The sequence below is a fragment of the Danio rerio genome, chromosome 8 (assembly GCF_052040795.2).
Source record: "Danio rerio strain M-AB ecotype USA chromosome 8, GRCz13ab, whole genome shotgun sequence".
Taxonomy (NCBI): Eukaryota; Metazoa; Chordata; class Actinopteri; order Cypriniformes; family Danionidae; genus Danio; species Danio rerio.
The window spans coordinates 57,261,405-57,282,469 of record NC_141028.1 but is presented as its reverse complement, the minus strand read 5'-3'; the positions used below and the strand labels follow the sequence as shown (position 1 = coordinate 57,282,469).

General features: G+C 37.7%; 1 protein-coding gene and 1 long non-coding RNA gene across 4 annotated transcripts in view; one reads left to right on the top strand and one right to left on the bottom strand.

Annotated features, from left to right (window-relative positions):
• The window catches only part of LOC147842882 (uncharacterized), a 797,275-nt gene that overhangs the window by 538,042 nt on the left and 238,168 nt on the right, over positions 1 to 21,065 (top strand). The gene's annotated exons all lie outside the window — the stretch shown is intronic.
• The window catches only part of ntrk2a (neurotrophic tyrosine kinase, receptor, type 2a), a 92,989-nt gene that overhangs the window by 6,397 nt on the left and 65,527 nt on the right, over positions 1 to 21,065 (bottom strand). For all 3 annotated transcript variants that reach the window (NM_001366554.3, NM_001441817.2, NM_001441818.2), the window contains 5 exon segments: positions 3,253 to 3,411; positions 9,353 to 9,593; positions 12,681 to 12,853; positions 13,691 to 13,821; positions 18,438 to 18,626. In NM_001366554.3, the coding sequence (NP_001353483.1) occupies positions 3,253 to 3,411; positions 9,353 to 9,593; positions 12,681 to 12,853; positions 13,691 to 13,821; positions 18,438 to 18,626 (893 nt within the window).

The window sequence follows — 21,065 nt, the reverse complement described above, 5'->3', positions numbered from 1 at the left end:
GTCAGAAATGTGGGGGACAAACTGCATTTTGACAGGACTTTTTAGTAAAATGAAACATGATAAAGTTTATATAGTGTAGCCATAAGTGTTTGAATACCTCATCTATTTGAAAAGAAATTTGAAGGAATGTAGGACTTACTTTGGGTTCCATTCTGAGAAGCTCATCCCTATGCCCTAATCCTAGGGTCTAAAGGGATCAGAGCATAGGGTTGAGGTTCTCCAAATCGAACGCAGTGTGATACACCAAACAAATTCCCTTCTCTAATAATCAAGGCCTGAAGTGTCCATCAGTTTTATCCTTCAAAACTTCAGCACTTCAGTTTGGAATGACCCTTCAATTTGATGACCTTGATTGTTTTACTCTGAAGTTCCTTTTGAAGGGTGATGAATGCATTTGGAACACACAAATAGTGTTTGTTATAGGGTCTTCTCATTCTTTAAGTCTATCTTTTTAAATGCTCGCTTGGTTTTTTTGGGGGAAAGGTAACCAGTCCTATAGCAACTAGAAAACAGGGGTGTTCTGTTTCAAGATATGAGGTGTCCAGATCTGCTACTTGTTGGCTAAAGCCCTATAGGGTTTGTCCCAACACATCTGCCTGAAAGTTTGAAGTAATCCCCAAAGCCTTCATGAGCTGGTGCATTTAAAAGATGTTCAAGCTATACGTTGGAGGAAAGTGGCTTCTTAGAAGCATGACTAGTCTGGTTCCTAAGGTGGTGGTCTTACACGATCATGGGTCTGTGAGTTTTCTCCTTTCATCAACACCTTATCAGGAAAGGAAAAACTATATTTTTAAACATACCCATCTACTTGTGGACATGACCTAAGAGGCACATTGTCCTTACCCTATTCCTAGAGGAGGATTGGACAAGTTTGGTCACAGAAAGCCACAGTCCTGCAAAGTTTTGAAATATCGAAGGGCTACTAGAAAGCTAGAGGTAGAAGAGATTTATCTATAGCTATGTTTCTATCCATTTTGTGCATACAGTGGAAGCACATTTACTGAATAAATTCCAGTATGCACATCAAAAAAGTTATGGGATTTTATTTTAACAGATTGTGTACTAACAAAAATGACACGATGGGATGATATTAATGGACAAACCAGCAAATCAGATTGTAACACATCTGAAATGTTGTTTGGTCATTCTAAAATCCTTCAGCCAAAGTCTATCACTACAGTGGTTCAGTATTACCTCCAGAACTCTTGCCTTGAGTTACCTTGACTGTTACCTTTGTTTTCCTTTACTCATTGGTTTAAAGCTTTGTTTATACACAAATGTTTTATGCAATGGGCTGTGCAACTATTTGTGACAGCGTATAGGATAAGAGGTAGTGATTGACGTTTGTAACAGCCAATCAGGAGCAAGTGTTGCCTATTTTAGAGCCGGTTGGCTGTGCTAGGTGATGTGTCACCTCCAGCCCCGCCCTTCTTGTTAAGCGTTTGTTGACGTCTGTTTCAGTTTTCCTGTCGATTGCCTTGGAGTTAATGACTGCCATCTATTCAGCTTGTTTGTAACATTAATGAAGATGACTAATTTGTGAATACATGAGCGTACTATTCTCGGCTTGGAGCTGAGGTCCCACGGGTGCAGGATTTTGAGGTGGTGGTGTCACAACACTTGTCATTTGCTGTGGAGTGTGTGGATCTAATGTGCAGGTGTGGGGTGTGTGGGTGTGGAAGTGTGCTTTTTGGACACAATGGAGCACTGGTGATCCCTATGTGTGACCTCAGCCCTTTACGTTGGAGGGTGGTGCCGGCAGAATGTTCTGAGAATTGACAATTTTTTATCCGGCAAAAATTATTATGAAAATAAATTTTGTACTTTTAAACTTTACTCAAGTCTCTTGACTATTCATATGAGAAATGAACCTGTGTGGCCTAGTAGCAATTGTTGAGCCAGTTTTTATTTCCTGGAAGAAAATTTCTTAGGTGGCGTAGTCTGATTTGCTATATGTGGAGGTTTTGTTGAAATCGGAGGTTTTTAGTGCCTTTTCTCTTCCACCCCATATTCCCTCGCGCCACATATTCAAGGCAACTTGTATAAGATTGGTTAAGCCTGTCTGTCTGCTTGCTGACCTGGTTAGTCAAGCACTAACACTTCTAAGACTATGAGCTAGATTTCCATCAAGGAGAGCAACACCTTCCCTGGAGGGCATCTCTATTAAGCAGGCCAAGTCTTTCCCAAAAAACTTGGGCAATTATCTATAAATCCAATGCTAACCACTTAGACAACGATCCATTAGCAAGAACTTTAAAATGTTTTCTTTTGCTTTGCCTTAAGCAAGGAGGTTAGAAAACAATACCTTAAGATCATCGAGTTTGTTGTTAATGTGTTTTAGGTGGTTGAAATTGTGTTGAAAGGCTGCTAGGATGTTCTGGGTGGTATCCAGGGCAAAGATGAAAAACCTTTATCATAGAGCAGGGGTGTCCAAACTCAGTCCTGGAGGGCCGGTGTCCTGCATGTTTTAGCTCCAACCAAATTAAACACACCTGAACCAGCTAATCAAGCTCTTTCTAGGTGTACTTTAACTTTCAGGGAGGTGTGGTGAGGAAAGTTGGAGCTTAACTCTGCAGGACACCGGCCCTCTAGTACCGAGTTTGGACACCCCTATCATAGAGGGTTACCTTCAGTCCCAACCTTCTCCAACACCCTTGGCTGTAATTCTCAAGTTATCCTTAAGACTTTGGTGATTAGGTTCAGCTGTGTTTAATTAACGTTGGAGGAGCAGGATAGCTGCTTAAACAAATCTCCCTGGGTCTGGGAGCACTAATGGACAAGAACCATACAGACTTTTTAGAGCAAGAGTAAAGATTTGACAGATTTTTGCTGTCGGGGCATTGTTTAATCCAAATAGCTCTCAGGCAAATGCTGACAGCGTTTTCAGTTCAGAACCTCAGATGGTGCCGTAAGTTGTGCCTCTCAAGATTTTGATGCTGTAAGCTCGGGAGTTGGTATTGCCTGAAGCTCAACCTTAAAACCAATTATTTTGTTTATTAGCTTTCTCCATAATGCGCTGCCTCTGAAATACAGGGAACAGGGATGGACACCACTGACTTCTAGTTGCTAAGCTGTTCATTGTCGTTTCTAGCACATACCTAGGTGGACTTCAAATGTAGGATGCATCGAGTATTTAGGAGTATATATTTTTTTGACTTAGAAAAAAATGAAACAAGTTGTGTAGATTTACCAATCAAAGTTATTTCACTGCATGGAGATGACACATGTCTGTACGTGTTATTGTATGAGTACCTCATTATTTGACAGTTGGTACCAGGGCTGTTTTCCATAGGTAAAGATCTCCCACAGCACCACTCCCAGACTCCAGACATCACTCTCTGTTGTGAACTTCCGATACATGATACTCTCCGGTGGCATCCAGCGGATTGGCAGCATGGTGTGACCTCCAACCTTAACATGTGAAAACAATAAGCGCACATTACCTCAACTGATATTTTGAGTCATGATGTAGGAGACATAAGTTTGATTCTGTGAAATTAATATAAGTTATAATGTATATAACTCGTAGCAATATTATTACTATTATTACAAACAAATACAGCACAGCACTGAACATTTGATTTATGTTGAACTGACATTAACATGTCCAAGTTTACGCAAATCAACAACAGCAGGTTACGTAAAATCAAGTTCCTTAAACAAATATCTCGGGATCTGATAGGCGCTAATGGACAAGAATTATACAGACTTTTAGAGCAAGAGTAAAGAGTAGACAGTTTTTTTTGTTTGTTTGTTTGTTTTTGCAATCGGGGCATTGTTCAATCTAAATAGCTCTCGGGCAAACGCTGACAGTATTTCCAGCTCAGGACCTCAGATGGTGCCGTAAGTTGCGCCTCTCAGGATTTGGATGCTGTAAGCTCGGGGAGTTGGTCTGGCCTGAAGCTCAACCCCAAAACCAATCATTTCATTTATTAGCTTTCTCCATAATGCGCTGCCTCTGAAATATTAATTATAAGATTGTGGTCCAGTATGTGGATTAGTCTCAGATTAATTGGTTTAACATACTGGACTCATCAAATATTAAGGTCAAAAGCTTTTAGGCTTTTCACTGGTCCCATAGTGGATCTGCAGACTGGAAGGGTCACTTAGAAAGTGGTCTACTGGACAAGCACTATTAGAAACCTTTTCCCCCTGCAATCAAACACACACACACTCAACCGCACAACAACATCCTGCTAAAAAGCTTAGGCCAGTTTGCACCAGTTTAAAATCCATGGTTCTTCGAACTGGTTTTGAATGGACAATTACTGGCAAAGCATGTGATTGTTGCAGGCATTGCTAGGAGTTTTCCCCACTTTCTGGATTTTTGTTTGGATTGCACTGCTAATTAAATTGCATCAGTGGATCCCATAAAGTATTTGCTGTCAAACATTTTCTGTTTCTAGTCTAAATATCTAAAAAATCTTAAATCAAGGTAGTTTAGAAAAGAAAAAAACATTTTATTATTTCAAAATGAAAACATGATTATTTTGCTTCTTTTAAGACAAAAACTCACTTCATATTGACTTAAAGATTGTATATTTTACTTGTCTTGAAAATGCTTCTTGATTTAAGAATAGTTAGATTTTTGGACTAGAAACGTGTAAATGGTTTGACACTACCTCACAAATCTGACACTAACTCACTTGGACATTGTGAATCAAACAACTTGATCTCATTTATGCCTTGTCCTATTTTACAGGTGTCAAAGCCAGTTTCTGGAGGGCCGGAGCTCTGCACAGTTCAGTTCCAAACCCAATTAAACATACCTAATCAAACTAATTGAGTCATTCATGCTTGTTTGAAATCTACAGGTAAGTGTGTTGAAGCAGGGCTGGAACTATACTGTGCAGGGCTGTGGACCTGTGGCCAACCCTGTTCCTGGAGATCTACCTTCCGGCAGAGTTCAGTTACAACCCATATCAAACACACCTGCCTGTAATTATCAAGTGCTGTTCAGGTCCTAATTAATTAGTACAGGTGTGTTGTATCAGGATAGGAGCTAAACTCTGAAAGAAGGTAGATCTCCAGAACAGCAACTATACTGTGCAGAACTGCGGCCTTCCAAGAACTGGCTTTGGCACCTGTGTCTTAACTACACCCTACACAAGGGGTGGCCATCCCTGTTCCTGGGAATCTAGCTTCCTGCAGAGTTCAGTTGCAACCCATATCAAACACACCCGCCTGTAATTATCAAAGGCTGTTTAGGTTCTAATTAATAGGTACAGGTGTGTTTGATCAGGGTGGGAGCTAAACTCTGCGAGAAGGTAGATCTCCCGGAACAAGATTTATACTGTGCAGGGCTGTGGACCTCCAAGAACTGGCTTTGACACTTGTGTCTTACCTACACCCTACACCAGGGGTGGCCATCCCTGTTCCTGGGAATCTATCTTCCTGCAGAGTTCAGTTGCAACCCATATCAAACACACCTGCCTGTAATTACCAAATGCTGTTCAGGTTCTAATTCATTGGTTCAGGTGTGTTTGATTAGGGTAGGAGCTAAACTCTGCGAGAAGGTAGATCCCCAGGAACAGGAACTATACTGTGCAGGGTTGCGGACCTCCAAGAACTGGCTTTGACACCTGTGTCTTACCTACACCCTACACCAGGGGTGGCCAACCCTGTTCCTGGAGATCTGCCGTCCTGCAGTGTTCAGTTGCAACCCATATCAAACACACCTGACTGTAATTATCAAGTGCTGTTCAGGTACTAAATAATTGGTTCAGGTGTGTTTGATCAGGTTAGAAGCTAAACTCTGCAAGAAGGTAGATCTCCAGAACAACAACTATACTCTGCAAGGGTGCAGCCCTCCAAAAACTGGCTTTGACACCTGTGTCCAGGTGATTTGATTAAGGTAGGAGCTAAACTCTGCAAGAAAGTAAATCTCCAGGAACAGGGTTGAGCACCCCTGCCATACACCCAATGAACTAGATCTACCAATGTATCTATGAACAACGAAAAGTCAAAACTGACTATCCAAAGATTACATTTTGCAAAAGTCAACATGAAAGGCTGTTCATAATAGCAAATATTAGGCCATTCACCGAGGAATAAGGGCAAATAAACCAGGAACTTATTATAGCAATATTGAAGAGTGAATAGTGACATCAACCAGTTGAAATAAACAAATGTGGCTCCTTAAGAAGCTCTGTGGTTACACCACATGCTTTCACAACATAACTCCACCCATCAGCCACTGCCTGACCAGCTGTTTCTATGGAAACTGATGTTCTGTAGGCCTAATCAATGGTGTACACGTAGTGCACATACACACACACACACACACTCATCTACTGACCTGCATTTGAATCTCAGTGGAGGCTGGTATAATAGAGATGTGTCATGATATTCATCAGTGCTCCCAGATAAATGAACTTGAATAAACTTGGCACAGTTGTGGATGAGGAGAGTTATCTAATAGCCCGGTTCTGCGTGTATAAACGTCATTCAGGCCATATTCAATCACTGGATGGATGATTCACGCTCAACACATGAATGAAGCACAACAGAAGAACTTCCTGCTAACAAAGAATAAATGACGCTGTCTGTCTCTCTTCTGTCTATCTCTCCTCAAATGCTTAATCTTTGGTTTCTTGCTTTCCTTCTCTCTCTCTCTATCCATTTATATTTTCATTGCCTCCTTTTTGGGTCTCTTTTCCCCTAACTTGGGCCCCTCTCGTTCTCAATACAGGCCCTCGTGCTGAATGGAATGCTAATGAGAGATCTTTAATGACTTTTTCGGTTTCTGTCTGTCGGCGCAAGCGCTCTCTTCTTTTTCTTTCCTGTTGCCATGGTAACACCTCTTTCCTGATTCCCACGCCACCTTCCTCCCTGACTCCTAATCTGGAAGAGACTTACTGACAGGACACACACACACACACAGTGAAATTCTGCTGACATCATACTGGAAGAGAGCTGGTAGGGTCAAGGTGTTCAGATTGCTGGTATTCAGTGGTCTGTAGACGAGAACATGAGAAGAATATTGATTTATACATATAGTCGGAAAAAGGATTTGAATGCCTTTAAATGTCCTTGTGAAGTCAGCATTAATTTCCAACTAATGAAACCAAAGCGGAATGGAAGGTAATGCATCTTGATCTCGGTTTAGGGACCGATAAATCTCTATCTGAACACTGACATAATCTTGGCTATTTTGGTGTCTGCATCACATTAAATATACAAAATAGCTTTTTTATACACTATGGAAATCAATATGAGAGAACAGCATACAATTTCCACAGTTTTGAGAAGGCGGCTTAGTGCCATTGGACGTTATAGTATTTGGAATTTCTATTGAAAGTTATATCAAAAACGATAGATAGATAGATAGATAGATAGATAGATAGATAGATAGATAGATAGATAGATAGATAGATAGATAGATAGATAGATAGATAGATAGATAGATAGATAGATAGATAGATAGATAGATAGTAGCAGTGGGATTTGGCTGTATATTGGCACTGGTGGGAGGCGTGCGTTGGCTCGAGGCTGCAGGCCGAGTGCCTCAGTGTCCCACTAGTGACGATATACAGCCATATCGCACTGCTACTCGTGTGATATTGTGTTTATACAACAGTTCTACGGCTTAATCGTGTATATAAAAAAAATAAATCAAACACAAGGAGTATCAAAAGTCGTTTTGTATGAGGAACTACTTTCCTCCGCCATTCACTCAAATCTGCAGTCTATGGTCAGAACAGCATAAACCGTTGCTAAATCATCAACGTCACTTTAGAGCTAGTATTTGAATGATTCTGTAGCGCAATATCTAAAGTAATGACAAAACAGGTGATTTTGCTCACATTTTAAGATTATAATGCTAAACGGCAAGAAATGCCATCAGTCTACAGAAGTTCCTAGTATTTCTCTGTTGCAATTGGAAGATCACAATAATTAACCCTAAAAATGCCAAAGCAAAGCAAGCACTAGCAATATACTATGGTATAAATACAGCACTACAACATACAAAAGAGAGAGATCAACTTAAGAGTGTCACTTACCAGTTTTATAATGATTTGATCACTTGTAATTTCAAATTTTATCGCTGAGCTTTTCCTCTCCTAGAGACGTATTATGCATTGTATGTCACCATCTTGCGGTGGAACGTCAATTCTTTTTGCTCTGCTCAATGACAGGCTAACGCCCCACTCACACAGGACTTCAGCGTCAACGCTTGATAGAGGGTGTGTCTGTAGTTGGGGCTGACGCGATCGTCATTGCAGCGACAGCCAATGACGTTATTCAGCAATAGGCCACTGTCTGAGCTGGTGTATACAGCGATCTGATTGGCTGACGCTTTCCTCAAAACTTTTGCAGCAAGCAACGCCACTGAAGCAGCGCTGATGGATCCGCTATGCAGTTCGGTAATGCCTGACGTCACCCATTCAAAGTGAATGGGAAGCGTTGAAGGTGACACCCTGTGTTAATGGGGCCTAATGGCTGCTGACGCGCTGTCTCTTAAATATTATGAATATTTCAAATAGGCACTATCCTTATAAATAAACTGCATAGTTGCAATCTAACCAGGGGTTTTCGAACTGTGTGGCGCACCCCAGATGGATCTTTCACTTACTTTGCTGCGCATCGATGGATTTGCTCTTCAGTGTTTGGACTTTCAGCAGTGAATATTAAACCACACTCAACTGAACTAAACTGAACTTCAACTCTGAAAACTGGATTGACACCGTTTCAGTTTACAAGAGCTTCTATTTTAGGCTGCTTTGACAAAATCTACATTGTAGAAGCGCTATAGAAATAACGTTAAATTGAATTGAATGTATGCTAAAAAACAACAATGGCTACTGAGAAGAACCGTTTTATGGACACATCTGACGAACAGCCTTCTCCAAAAGAAGCGACACAGAGGTCGGTCTCACAATGTTATCTCTATTTTATGCGGACAGACAACTATTGGCACCGCCAGTGTGCACAAACTCATACACTGTAAAAAATACTGGGTTCCACATAATTCATTCATGTTGTCCCAACACAAATTAAGTTAACTTAGGCCCAATCCCAATTCTGTTTTTGTACCCCTTTCCCTTCCCCTTCCCCTTGCTCCTTGAAATAGAGTATGAAGGGAAAGGGCTTCAAAATGTACCCCTAAGAAACTGGACAGCACTTCAACATCTGCACACGTCAAAAAATGTCATCGCTATCTCTTGCTTCATATGAGATAAGACGATCGTGACACCTGTAGTTATTCCAGTTGTGTTATTATTATTATTTTTTTTGGTATTTATCTTCAGGAAAGCACTGAAGGCAATGATATCATGTTATTATAACGACATAACGTGGCAATAAGATTGTAACTGTACTGTGCATTTACACACTGAAAACAAAATCTTACCCGATAGTAATCCGTACTGTAGACATCTCGAGACATCCCAAAGTCTCCAATCTTCACCAAGAGATTTTCTCCGACTAGGCAGTTTCGTGTGGCCAGATCTCTGTGCACAAAGTGCTGGGAGGCCAGATAGACCATGCCTGCGGCGATCTGCTGTGCGATGTGCAGCATCTGAGACTGAGTGAGCTCTGCCTGCTGCTGGATCTGTCCGTCAGACATCAGAACCGCATCAGGACCATGAGCCCTGAGGTGGACAGAGACAATAAGCACACCACCCTTCACAAATATGCATTTTAATACTCACAGGTGCAAACTAATTCTGTTTTCAGCGGTAACTTTTTTGAGCAAAATGAGCAACTAGGTGAGGCACAGGGTAACTAATTAGAGCAATGGGTTATAGAAGAAACATTGTTGACCATTCTTAATAGAAAAGCAACCGAGCAGCATTGCCTTGCAAAACTGTCCAACAAATTGTTGAAAAAGTTTCCCCGTGTTTCATCAGTTTAAAATAACCCAGGCTCATTATTGATACGTACCCTTTATATACATTTCTGGACAGTGCGATATATATATATATATATATATATATATATATATATATATATATATATATATATATATATATATATATATATATAAATCCACCAGAGGCCGCCGTGTAAACTTTTTCAGATCTCAAATTTCTCATTTTCTCTAACGAGTGCCATTCGCGCCTGTTCTTTTCGCACATGTCCACCAGAAGCCGCTGTGTACGTTTTTTGAGATCTCAAATTTCTCAACTTCTCTCACGAGTGCCATTCACGCTTGCTGCTCTTGCGAAACTCAAACAGAGGTCGCTGTCGACTAACTGACCAATAACCCCCACCCACCTCCCTCACTAAATCACCCCCCCAATAGTGTTTTCAAAACCACCAATTGACCCAATCACTCCCTTCCCTACACCCAACTGACAGTGTTTTCAAAAGCAATCCAGAAAAAGAAAAACCCTCGCGGCCCTCAGATTTTTACCACGTTTTCAGAGCTTACCACATTCCTACCCTGTTATTTACTTGTTAATTTAATTTTTCCTTTTTGTTTTACCTGCTTTTTGGAACCAATCTTCTCCAAACTTGAACCCCGTCTTCATGATCAACTTCTCCCTGTGTCTCAAGTCTGCCGACGTACATGGCAAGCTGCTGGGAAAATTGGTATCAACGGAAAAGCCGTCAACACCGAGGTAAGTGGTCAGCTGGTAGCGTGAAAAGAAACCAAAGCTGTCGCGGCGTCATACCGCCCCGTAGCATTGGTTTTGTAAAGGAAATGCAGCCATACGTTGTCACAATCACCAGCGATCTAATCCTGGCAGATCGCTGGTAAACATGCAGATCACTTAAAGACTACAAATCCGCTGGTGTATGGACTACAAGTTCCGGTCATGCACCGCTCACATGCACCTGTTCCTCATTCGGTAAATTACACACACTCATGGCTGGGAGCTGCTCATGAACTGATTACAAGGACTATTTAAACAAAGTGCGCACACACACACACACACACACACACAAACACACAAACACACAAACACACACACCAGTGCACATCAGACACAAGAGTCTTGTTTTACTGTTTTGTGAACATTATGTCGGGTTTTCCTTGCCTTGTCTTGCCCTGTACCGATCTTTGCTTTGTTTATTGTTTACGTTGTTTGCCGCCGGGACTGACCATTTGTCTGTTCTTTGACCACAACTCTGTGTACATTTGTTTTTCCCTTTGTTGACCGTTGCTTGCCTGACCATCTCTGTGCAATAAGCCCTGCATTTTGGTGCGCACTTCCTTGTCAGCGTTTCTGTCACATTTCATACGTAACTCTGGCTACATAATTCGCGCTCTCCAGAAATGTATACGGGTATATGTTTTCACAATGAGCCTGTATTGGCATAAATGATGATATAATTTGTTCACAGTAATCTGGTTTCAGAAGGATGTGTTTATGTTATTGCTTTTGAAAACAGCAGTAATGCTTCGAACGCCTGATTTACTTTGAATTAGAGGCAGGTTTTGAATACATGAAAAACTGAAGGTAGCACTTCACTTGAAGGGGTGTTCATAAGACTCTCACAACACATTTGCAATGCGATGTCATTTTAAATGCAAACATGACATTGTTTGAGAAAATATACGGTATATCGTACATAACTTGTCATAAATCTGTCATAAACATTACTGTCAGTTTTCTGATCACTTTTTTTCAGTGGAATAAACTGAATTTGTCATTAAATTGCTCATTAAAACTGTTGATACTACAGTATGTCCAATTATTTCATAACATCGTCATTAAGATTTAATGACAATTAATGACTAATTAAATTTTGTACCACTGTAACTGAGGTCAAGAAAAACATTAATGACGCTGTTGTAAAATTCATGGCACAATTATAACAGCCTCATGACAGTCATGTTTATGACAGATTTATGACAAGTTGTGTTATCTTGGTTATGTCAAGTTGGCCAAGACAAAGACAGATTATGATGTATTTGTTTATGTTAAGGGCGACACATGACTAAGAGGTTAGCACTGTCGCCCCCGTGTTGGGTTTCGTCTAGATGCTCCCGCCCATGCGCTATTGGTGAATTGAATAAGCTAAATTGGCCGTAGTGTATGTGTGTAAATGCAAGAGTGCATGGGGGGTTCCCAGTACAGGGTTGCAGCTGTAAGGGCATCCGCTGCGTTAAACATATGCTGGATAAGATAAGTTAGCGGTTCATTCCACTGTGGCGACCTCTAATTAATAAAGAGACTAAGCCGAAAAGATTTGACTATGCAATATTTTATTCCAATTAGACACATTTTGTGTGTGTGTGTATATATATATATATATATATTTGATTTCAATGTATATTATATTAAACCCAATATCCCTATTCAAGCTTATGACAAATGCGATCGCTCAGTTATGTCATTTGAAATGCAAAGGAGCCATAGTTTGAGATGTCTTTGTTATGACAACTTGATATAAACAAATACATCATAACCTGTCTTTGTCATAAATCTGTCATAAACATGACTGTCATGAGGCCATTATAACTATTGAATTTTATAATAGAATCATTATTATATATTTCTTGACCTCAACTACAGTTATATAAATTAAATTAGTCATTAAAATGTCTTTCCCAGTGTTGGGTGGGCATCCGCTGTGTAAAACATATGCTGGATAAGTTGGCAGTGCATTCCACTGTGGAGACTCCTGATTAATAAAGGGACTAAGCCGAAAAGAAAATGAATGAATGAATTGAAATGTCTATAAATATTAATGATTCTGTTATGAAATAATTTGACACATTCCAGTACCTGAGGAACTTGTTGAGGTCGCCGTGCATCATGTACTCAAACACCATAATGAGAGGATCGCTCTCCACACAAACGCCGTAGAACGTGACAATGTGCTCATGCTGAAGATTGGTCAACAGCTCGGCCTCGCGGTGGAAGTCCTTCCTGGCATTCTCACTGGCCTCTTTTAAAGTCTACAAGAATAAAACATGTATGCGTTATGTGTGTGTTGATACGGTGCGCTTGCGTCAACAGTAACTTAAACCAGTGTTTCCCAATCCTGTTCCTGAAGGCACACCAACAGTACAAATTTTAAAACTCTTCCTATTCAAACACACCTGAATTAACTCATCAGAACATTAGAAGAGACTCCAAAACCTGAAATGAATGGTTCAGATAAAGGAGGCCAGCAGGCACAGGACGTCAACATGATGTCCCATTGACGTTGTACCCCATTGGTAAGTTGTATTTTGGCTGGAAATGAAAATCAGGTTGACGTCAGAACCAACATCAGACAGACGTTGGATTTTGGTCACTTTCCAACGCAACCTAAAAACAACCAAATATCAATGTCTAATTATGTTACAGCTTGACGTTGTGTGGAGATGTTGGATTTAGGTTGCCATAGCAGCCAAATAAATATCAGTATTTGAGGTCAATGTGACGTTGGTTTAAGATGTTGACTCAATGTCAGATTTTAGTCACTTTCCAAAACAACCTAAAATCAGCCAAATATCAACATCCTTCAATTCAGTTATTGGACATCAAAATAACGTTGTCCTTGGCTAGACAATGAGATTTGGTCACCCAACATCACAACCTAAATCTGACCTAATATTAATGTCTTATGATATTTTGTGCCTGCTGGAAGGCACAAAATATTTAGTATATTTTTAAATATACTAAAAATATATTATATATTTAGTATATATTTTCATGTGTACTAAATATATATTAGTATATATCCAAAATATTTAGTGCTGGTGTTTCTCGAGGAACAGGGTTGGGAAACAGTGACTTAAACAACCAACCTTGACAGCCACTAAGATCTTCTCCTGGTCTGCCGACAGATTGTAACACTCAGCCAGGAACACTTTCCCAAATGCTCCCTCTCCAAGTTCCCTCTTTAGCACAATGTTGTGCCTTTTAATATGCTGAACAACTGCGAACAGAAAGCACACAAACACACGTTACTTTAGTGTACTTATCTAAAAATCATATTTGTATATTTGGGACATTCACTGAAAATGGTGGTATTGTGTTCAATGTAATATATATATATATATATTTATATGTATATATATGTGGAAATATATATATATGAGCAATATCACACGAGTAGCAGTGCGATATGGCTGTATATCGGCACTGGTGGGAGGCGTGCGTTGGCACGAGGTTTATACAACAGTTTGACGGCATAATTGTGTATATAAAAGCAAAATCGAACATGGAGAGTCTCAAAAACACTTTTGTATGAGGAACTACTTTCTTCCGGATTCAAATCATAAGCTGACACTTTAGATCTGTTGTGTCTGCTTTTTGCTGGCTGTGGGCGGAGTAATACACAAAGGTTAAAGAGGCTATAGGAGTTCTGATATTGCAGAATATCGCACGGTTATCAACCAATCAGATTTGAGAACAAGACAGAACTGTTTTTTTATTTTTTTATTTGTAATATTGACCTTAAAATAGTTTTTAAAAAATTATAAAAACTGTTTTTATTCTTGCCAAACTAAAACAAATTAAACTTTCTACAAAGGAAAAAAATATTATAGGACAATTTGCAGTCAGTGATATAATCTCTTAGAGATCACACATTTATGTTAACGTAATCTGACTAATTTTGGATTAAATTTAGATTACTTTTGTAATAACGTTTGGGGTTAACACAAAATGTACTTTTGGGGCTCTATTTTAATGATCTGGGTGCAAAGTCTAAAGCGCAGGGCATATAAAAGGACACATCTGAAACTACTTTTCCTATATTGCATGGTCTACTAGGGTTGTGCTTTTGTCTCTTAATGAGTTGTGAGTTTGTCTGTGAGTTTGTCTCTTATGGGTGTGTTTTGAGAATAAACCAATCATAATCTCGTCTCACATTCCCTTTAAGAGTCGCGCCATGGCGCATTTTTATTTACATGGCAGACTTTTTAATTGTAAAAACTGAGCGCTTCACTAGTGAGAAAACAGTGAAACAGAGCATACGCAGCACAAGGATAAAGAACGAGCCTCCTCCAATCGGCCTCTTTACTTTCTCTTTCTTTCCTTTGTGCATACAGAAACGCTGTTGTATGCACTCCATTGAAGACATCCATTAGCCTTCATAATTAATTTTGTTTGTTAAGCGCAAAGATTCGTTTGAAAACTATTTCTAAATTCAGTTCTAATTTCCAGCAAACAAATAAGTGAACAATAACGACGAAGTGTGGTTAAAAAACTGAGTTATATCCTTATACACATGCTGTGCCCCATATGAGAGACAGGTGGACAAATCTAAGCTTGTTTTTATTAAAACATATATAAATATGCAGATAATAATACTACAACTAATAATAATAATAATAACATAATACAAATGCAAATTATCATGAATAAACTGAAAAAAGCCCCCTGAGATGAAGAAGGCATGGAGGTAGTGGTTTTTATATTTATGTTGAATTTTATTTTTATTTTTATATTTTAATCCTCTCATTCATTTTTATTTCTATAGATATTTGATTATTGCTGTACATCCTGCACAATTAACGTGCTCTGCGCTGGACTTTAGACCTGCTTTAAGCTGGTCTATTGCGGTCTATTTTAGCTCCTCAAAATAGACACCGGCCCTCCAGGATCGAGATTGGTGACCCCTGCTTTAGACAATCGAAAACAAATATTGCATAAGGGGGCTAATAATATTGACCTTAAAGTTGTTTTTAAAAATATAAAACCTGTTTTATTCTAGCCTAAATAAATCAAATAAGACTTTTGCAAGAAGAAATATTATAGGAAATACTGCTGAAAATTTCTAGCTCTGTTAAACATCATTTGGGAAATATGTGAAAAAGGAGTGGTAATCATTTTGCCTTCAACTGTATTTATGCCCCCTTGTGTTCTTGTAATATTTGGACCCCATTGACTCTTACTGTATGGACAGAGGCATATCTGAAAACTTCAAATAAATATCTCTATTTTTTTAATGCCCCTGCTCTATACGCATCCAAAAGTTTGTGTGTTTTGTGTGTCCAAAAGCCTCGGTTACAAAAAGAAGCCACATGTGTAAATCCGGACATTGGGCATAATTTAATAAAAGGTGTACTAGAGATAGTTTGGGATGCAGCGGAGATGTTTTTAGTCCCAGGCATCCCTTTAGAGAGTGAGGACAGTGTGCAGATAAGAGCGGATTAATCAGGCGTTTAGTGTTCTGGAGGAGAGACAGATAAAGAGAGGAGATTCTGAACAGACACTGCGCTCGCAGAGATTTATCCTTAATGTGATTAAGAAATGCTTTTGAAGAAAAACTAGCCAGTCAGCCGATTACATTAGCGAGAGCTGGATGATGAGGCCGCATCGATCTACAGTAACTCACTGTACACCATAAGCCTATATTAAAAGTAACCAGAGTGCGGAGGAAAGGACATACTGTAGCCAGCGAAGAAAAAAAAAAGAAGAGAGGGTTAAGTAAGATGATGTACTGTGTGTTTGTGCACGCAAATGGGACGTCAAATAAATAGTGACTAAAATATTATTTTAATAAATATATTTGTTTAATAAATCTGTTTTGTTCAAATGCACCAAGATATAAGACCTGTATTCACTGAGAAATTACTATGTTAAGAGCTGTACATATACAGTTGAAACCAGAAGTTTACATACACTCTAAAAGAGGAACATAACCATTTTTTAAAAATGTCTGATGGTAAATCATACTAAACGTTTACTATTTTAGGTCTGTTAGGATTACCTAAATGATTTACATTTGCTGAATATCAGAATAATGAGAGAATTTTTTATTTTTATTTTTTATTTCTAGACAGACAAAAGTTGACATTTACATATTTTTTTTTGTTTTGCTTTCAAACTGTATAACTTTGGTCAAATGGTATCCTTCCACAAGCTTCTCGCAATAGTTTGAAGTAATTTTGGCCCATTCCTCCTGACAGAATTGGTGTAACTGAGTCAGATTTGTAGGCTGTCTTGCACGCACAAGCTTTTTCAACTTTTTTTTCCCCACAAATTTTCTATAGGATTGAGATCAGGGCTTTGTGATGGCCACTCCAAAACATTCACTCTGTTGTCCTTAAAGCACATTTCAACTAATTTGGCAGTATGCTTAGGGTCAAGTTCTGTTTGGAAGACCTTTGGACCCATTTGTGGTCAAGTTTTAATGTCCTGGCTGATGTCTTGAGATGTTGCTTCAGTATTTCTAAATAATGTTCTTTCTTCATGATGCCATCTATGCTGTTAAGTGCAGTCCCTCCTGCAGCGAAAAAGCCCCACAACATGACGCTGCCCCCCCCCCCCATACTTCGCAGATGGTGTTCATAGGCTTGTAAGCTTTCCCCTCTACAGTTGAAGTCAGAATTATTATCCCCCTCTGAATTTTTAGACCGCTAGTTTATTTTTTCCCCGATTTCTGTTTAACAGAAAGAAGTTTTTTTTCAGCACATTTCTAACCATAACAGTTTTAATAACTCATCTCTAATATCTGATATATTTTATATTTGCCATGGTGACAGTAAATAATATTTGACTAGACATTTTTCAAGACACTTCTACACAGCTTAAAGTGACATTTAAAGGCTTAACTAGGTTGTTTAGGTTAACTAGGCAGGTTAGGGTAATTAGGCAAGTTATTGTAAAATGATGGTTTGTTCTGTAGACTATCAAAAAAGAAACAGCTTAAAGGGGCTAATAATTTTGTCCCTAAAATGGTGTTAAAAAAAAATTAAAACTGCTTTTATTCTAGCCGAAATAAAACAAATAGGATTTTCTCCAGAAGAAAAAATACTATCAGACATACTGTGAAAATTTCCTTGCTCTGTTAAACATCATTTGGGAAATGTTTAAAAAAAGAAGAAAAAGATTTAAAGGGGGCTAATAATTCTGACTTCAACTTTAAATGTAACAAACAGTTACATTTTTACATTTTTACAAATTACAGTGTAATTTAGCAAATTGTAATCTGGGTTTTTTGTTGATTCTTGTTGATTTTCCCATGTTCTCACACAAGGAAGCAGTGTGTTTGAGGTTTTCCTTAAATACTTTTCTACAGTTGTGCCTCACATTAACTCAAATGTTGTCAATAGGCCAATCAGAAACTTCTAAAACCTTGACACTATCATCTGAGCTTTTTCAGAGGCATAATAATCTTATTGTAAGTAAACTTGACTTTCAAGAAACGTTATAACAATTTCTCAAAATATCTCTCTCATTATTCTGCTATTAAGCATAACAGAAACAAATGTGATAATCCTAACTTACCTAAAAGAGAAACAGTTTAGTCGAATTAACATCCGACTTTTTTTTTTTAATGGTTATGTGCCTTTTTATACAGTGTATGCAAACTTTTGGTTTTAACTGTAAATATAAATATTTTTAAAATTATTTAAAATTTATATTAATTTATATTATATTATAAAATATTTTATATTTTAATAAAATTAAATTATTAAAATAATTAATATAATTAAAATTAAAAATTAGAATAATTTAAAAAAAATTTTGTTTTTGTATTGTTCTGTGTTCTGTTCTTTTTGCATGACTTGTAATGGCAGATGTATAGGCAGAGCAACTCACAGGTATCAGACTTGAGCAGACTGCTGGTGCTGCGGAAATACTGCGGGTTCTCGATCACAGGAATCTTGGTCATGCCGATGATTACAGCGTCTGCGTTCATGTCGGAGGATGAGGGAGTGTTGGAGCCATTGGACACGTGATGAAGAGGACTGGCGGAGTCATCGTCATTGCTGATCACCGAGGAAGGACCTGCGTTCAAGACAGACATTTGCATTAAGAGACAGAACATATTTCATACTAAATATTTCCTTCCTATCAGAACTTGGAAGATAACTCATGAATTGTAGTCAGTTACTGATTAAAAATTACATAAACAAATTTGATAAAAAAAAATACATTTTAGTTATTACAAAAGTAATTCAAATGCAATCCAAAGGTGTTCACATTACGTTACCATAAAGGTGTAATCTAAGAGATGATTGTATTCATCAGACATTTAGATTTCTGTGGTAATTACAAATTACAAAAATTACAAAATTGTTATTAAATTAATGAATAAATTAATCTCTTAGATCACACATTTATGCTAACGTAATCTGACTACTTTTGGATTACATTTAGATTACTTTTGTAATACCTTTTCCTGTTAACACAAAATTTACATTTCAATCAATAACTTTTTATGTTAACCTTCTGTGTTTAGACTAAAAAGTAATCTAAATGTAATCCAAAAGTAGTTAGATTACATTATCATAAATGTTATATCACTAAGAGGTTATATTACTAAATACAATGTAAACTCTTAGCACATTACACATAAGGATAATTACACATTTGTGGCAACATAATCTGACTACTTTTGGATAAGATTTAGATTACTTTTGTGTTGACCCTCATTTGTCCCATTCTGAAGCTAAATAATCTTGTGTTATTTTGACAGTAATTAATTAATAATTAATTATGCTAATTAATTAATTAATTAACTTATTTATTTATTAATGTTATTCTTTATCACCTCAACAGTCAATATATCAAAATACTTACACTAATATATTTGCTGATAGTAACACTCTTAATAAAACAAAATCATTACTTATAATTTAAAAATATTACAAAAAGTAATCCAAATGTAATCCAAAAGTAGTCAGATTTAGTTACCATAAATGTGTAATCTATTACATTATATTACTGAATATAATTAAATCTTTTAAATTACAAATTAATGGTAATGTAATCGTACTACTTTTGGATTACATTTAGACTACTTTTGTGCTAACCCTTAATTGTCACATACTGAGGCTGGATAATCTCGGGATATTTTGACAGATACGAAGAAAAAAATAAATGTAATTCTTTATCCCCTTAATAACTTATTTTTAAAGTGCAACAAATCAACAGTCAATATTTCAAAATGCTAACACAAATATACCTAGTGTTTGCTGATAGTAACACACTTGATAAAACAAAATTATGACTCATGATTTAAAAAGTTTACAAAAAGTAATCCAGATGTAAACCAATAGTAGTCAGGTTAAGTTACCGTAAAGGTGTAATCTAAGACATTGTATTACTAATTACAATTTAATCTCTTAGATTACATATTTATGGTAATGTAATCGTACTACTTTTGGATTACATTTAAATTACTTTTGTGCTTACCCTTAATAGTCACATACTGAAACTGGATAATATCGTGCTATTTTGACCATTATAAAAAAAACTAAATGTGATTCTGAAATTTTATATCTTAGATAACATATTTTTGGTAATGTAATCGTACTACTTTTGGATTACATTTGGATTACTTTTGTGTTAATCCTTATTTGTCACATACTGAAGCTGGATAATCTCGTGCTATTTTGACAGATACAAAGAAAAAATAAATGTAATTCTTCATCACCAACAAGAGCCGCTTTTTTAAAGTGCAATGAATCGACAGGTTAATACTTTAAGATACTAGCACTAATATACACTATATTGTTTGCTAATAGTAACACACTTATTAAATAAAATCTATTCTTATGATTTAAATAGATTACAAATGGTAATCTAAATGTAAGCAGGTCGCACACCAGAAGTGCCACTCGGCGGCGCGCCGCACAGCGCCATGCGGCGCCCTGCATTTTAGAATTCTAAACATTGGTTTCTATCAGGATAAACACACCGGCGCCGCAAGTCGGCGGCTGTCGGCAGGCCCGGCCACGGCTCAGGACGCAGTTCATTTTTCAGCCGCGCCACAGAGCGCCATCTGATTAGTTTTATGTTAAATATCATTCGAATGTGCGCGTCTGGTGTGTGATACTTTAAACTGTCATGTGCGCACCGTGTCGCGGTGCCGAGCGGCGCCGAGCGGCGCTTCTGGTGTGCGACCTGCTTAAGTTACTGTAAAGTTGTAATCTAAGACATTATATTACTGATTACAATTTAATCTCTTAGATTACATATTTATGTTAATATAATCGTACTACTTTTAGATTACATTTAGATTACTTTTGTGTTAACCCTTTTTATCACATAGTGAAGCTGGATAATCTTGGGATATTTTGACAGATACAAAGAAAAAAATAAATGTAATTCTTTATCCTCTTAACAGCTTATTTTTAAAGAGCAACAAATCGACAGTTAATAATTCAAAATACTAATACCAATATTGCTGATAGTAACACACTCAATGAACAAAATTGTTTC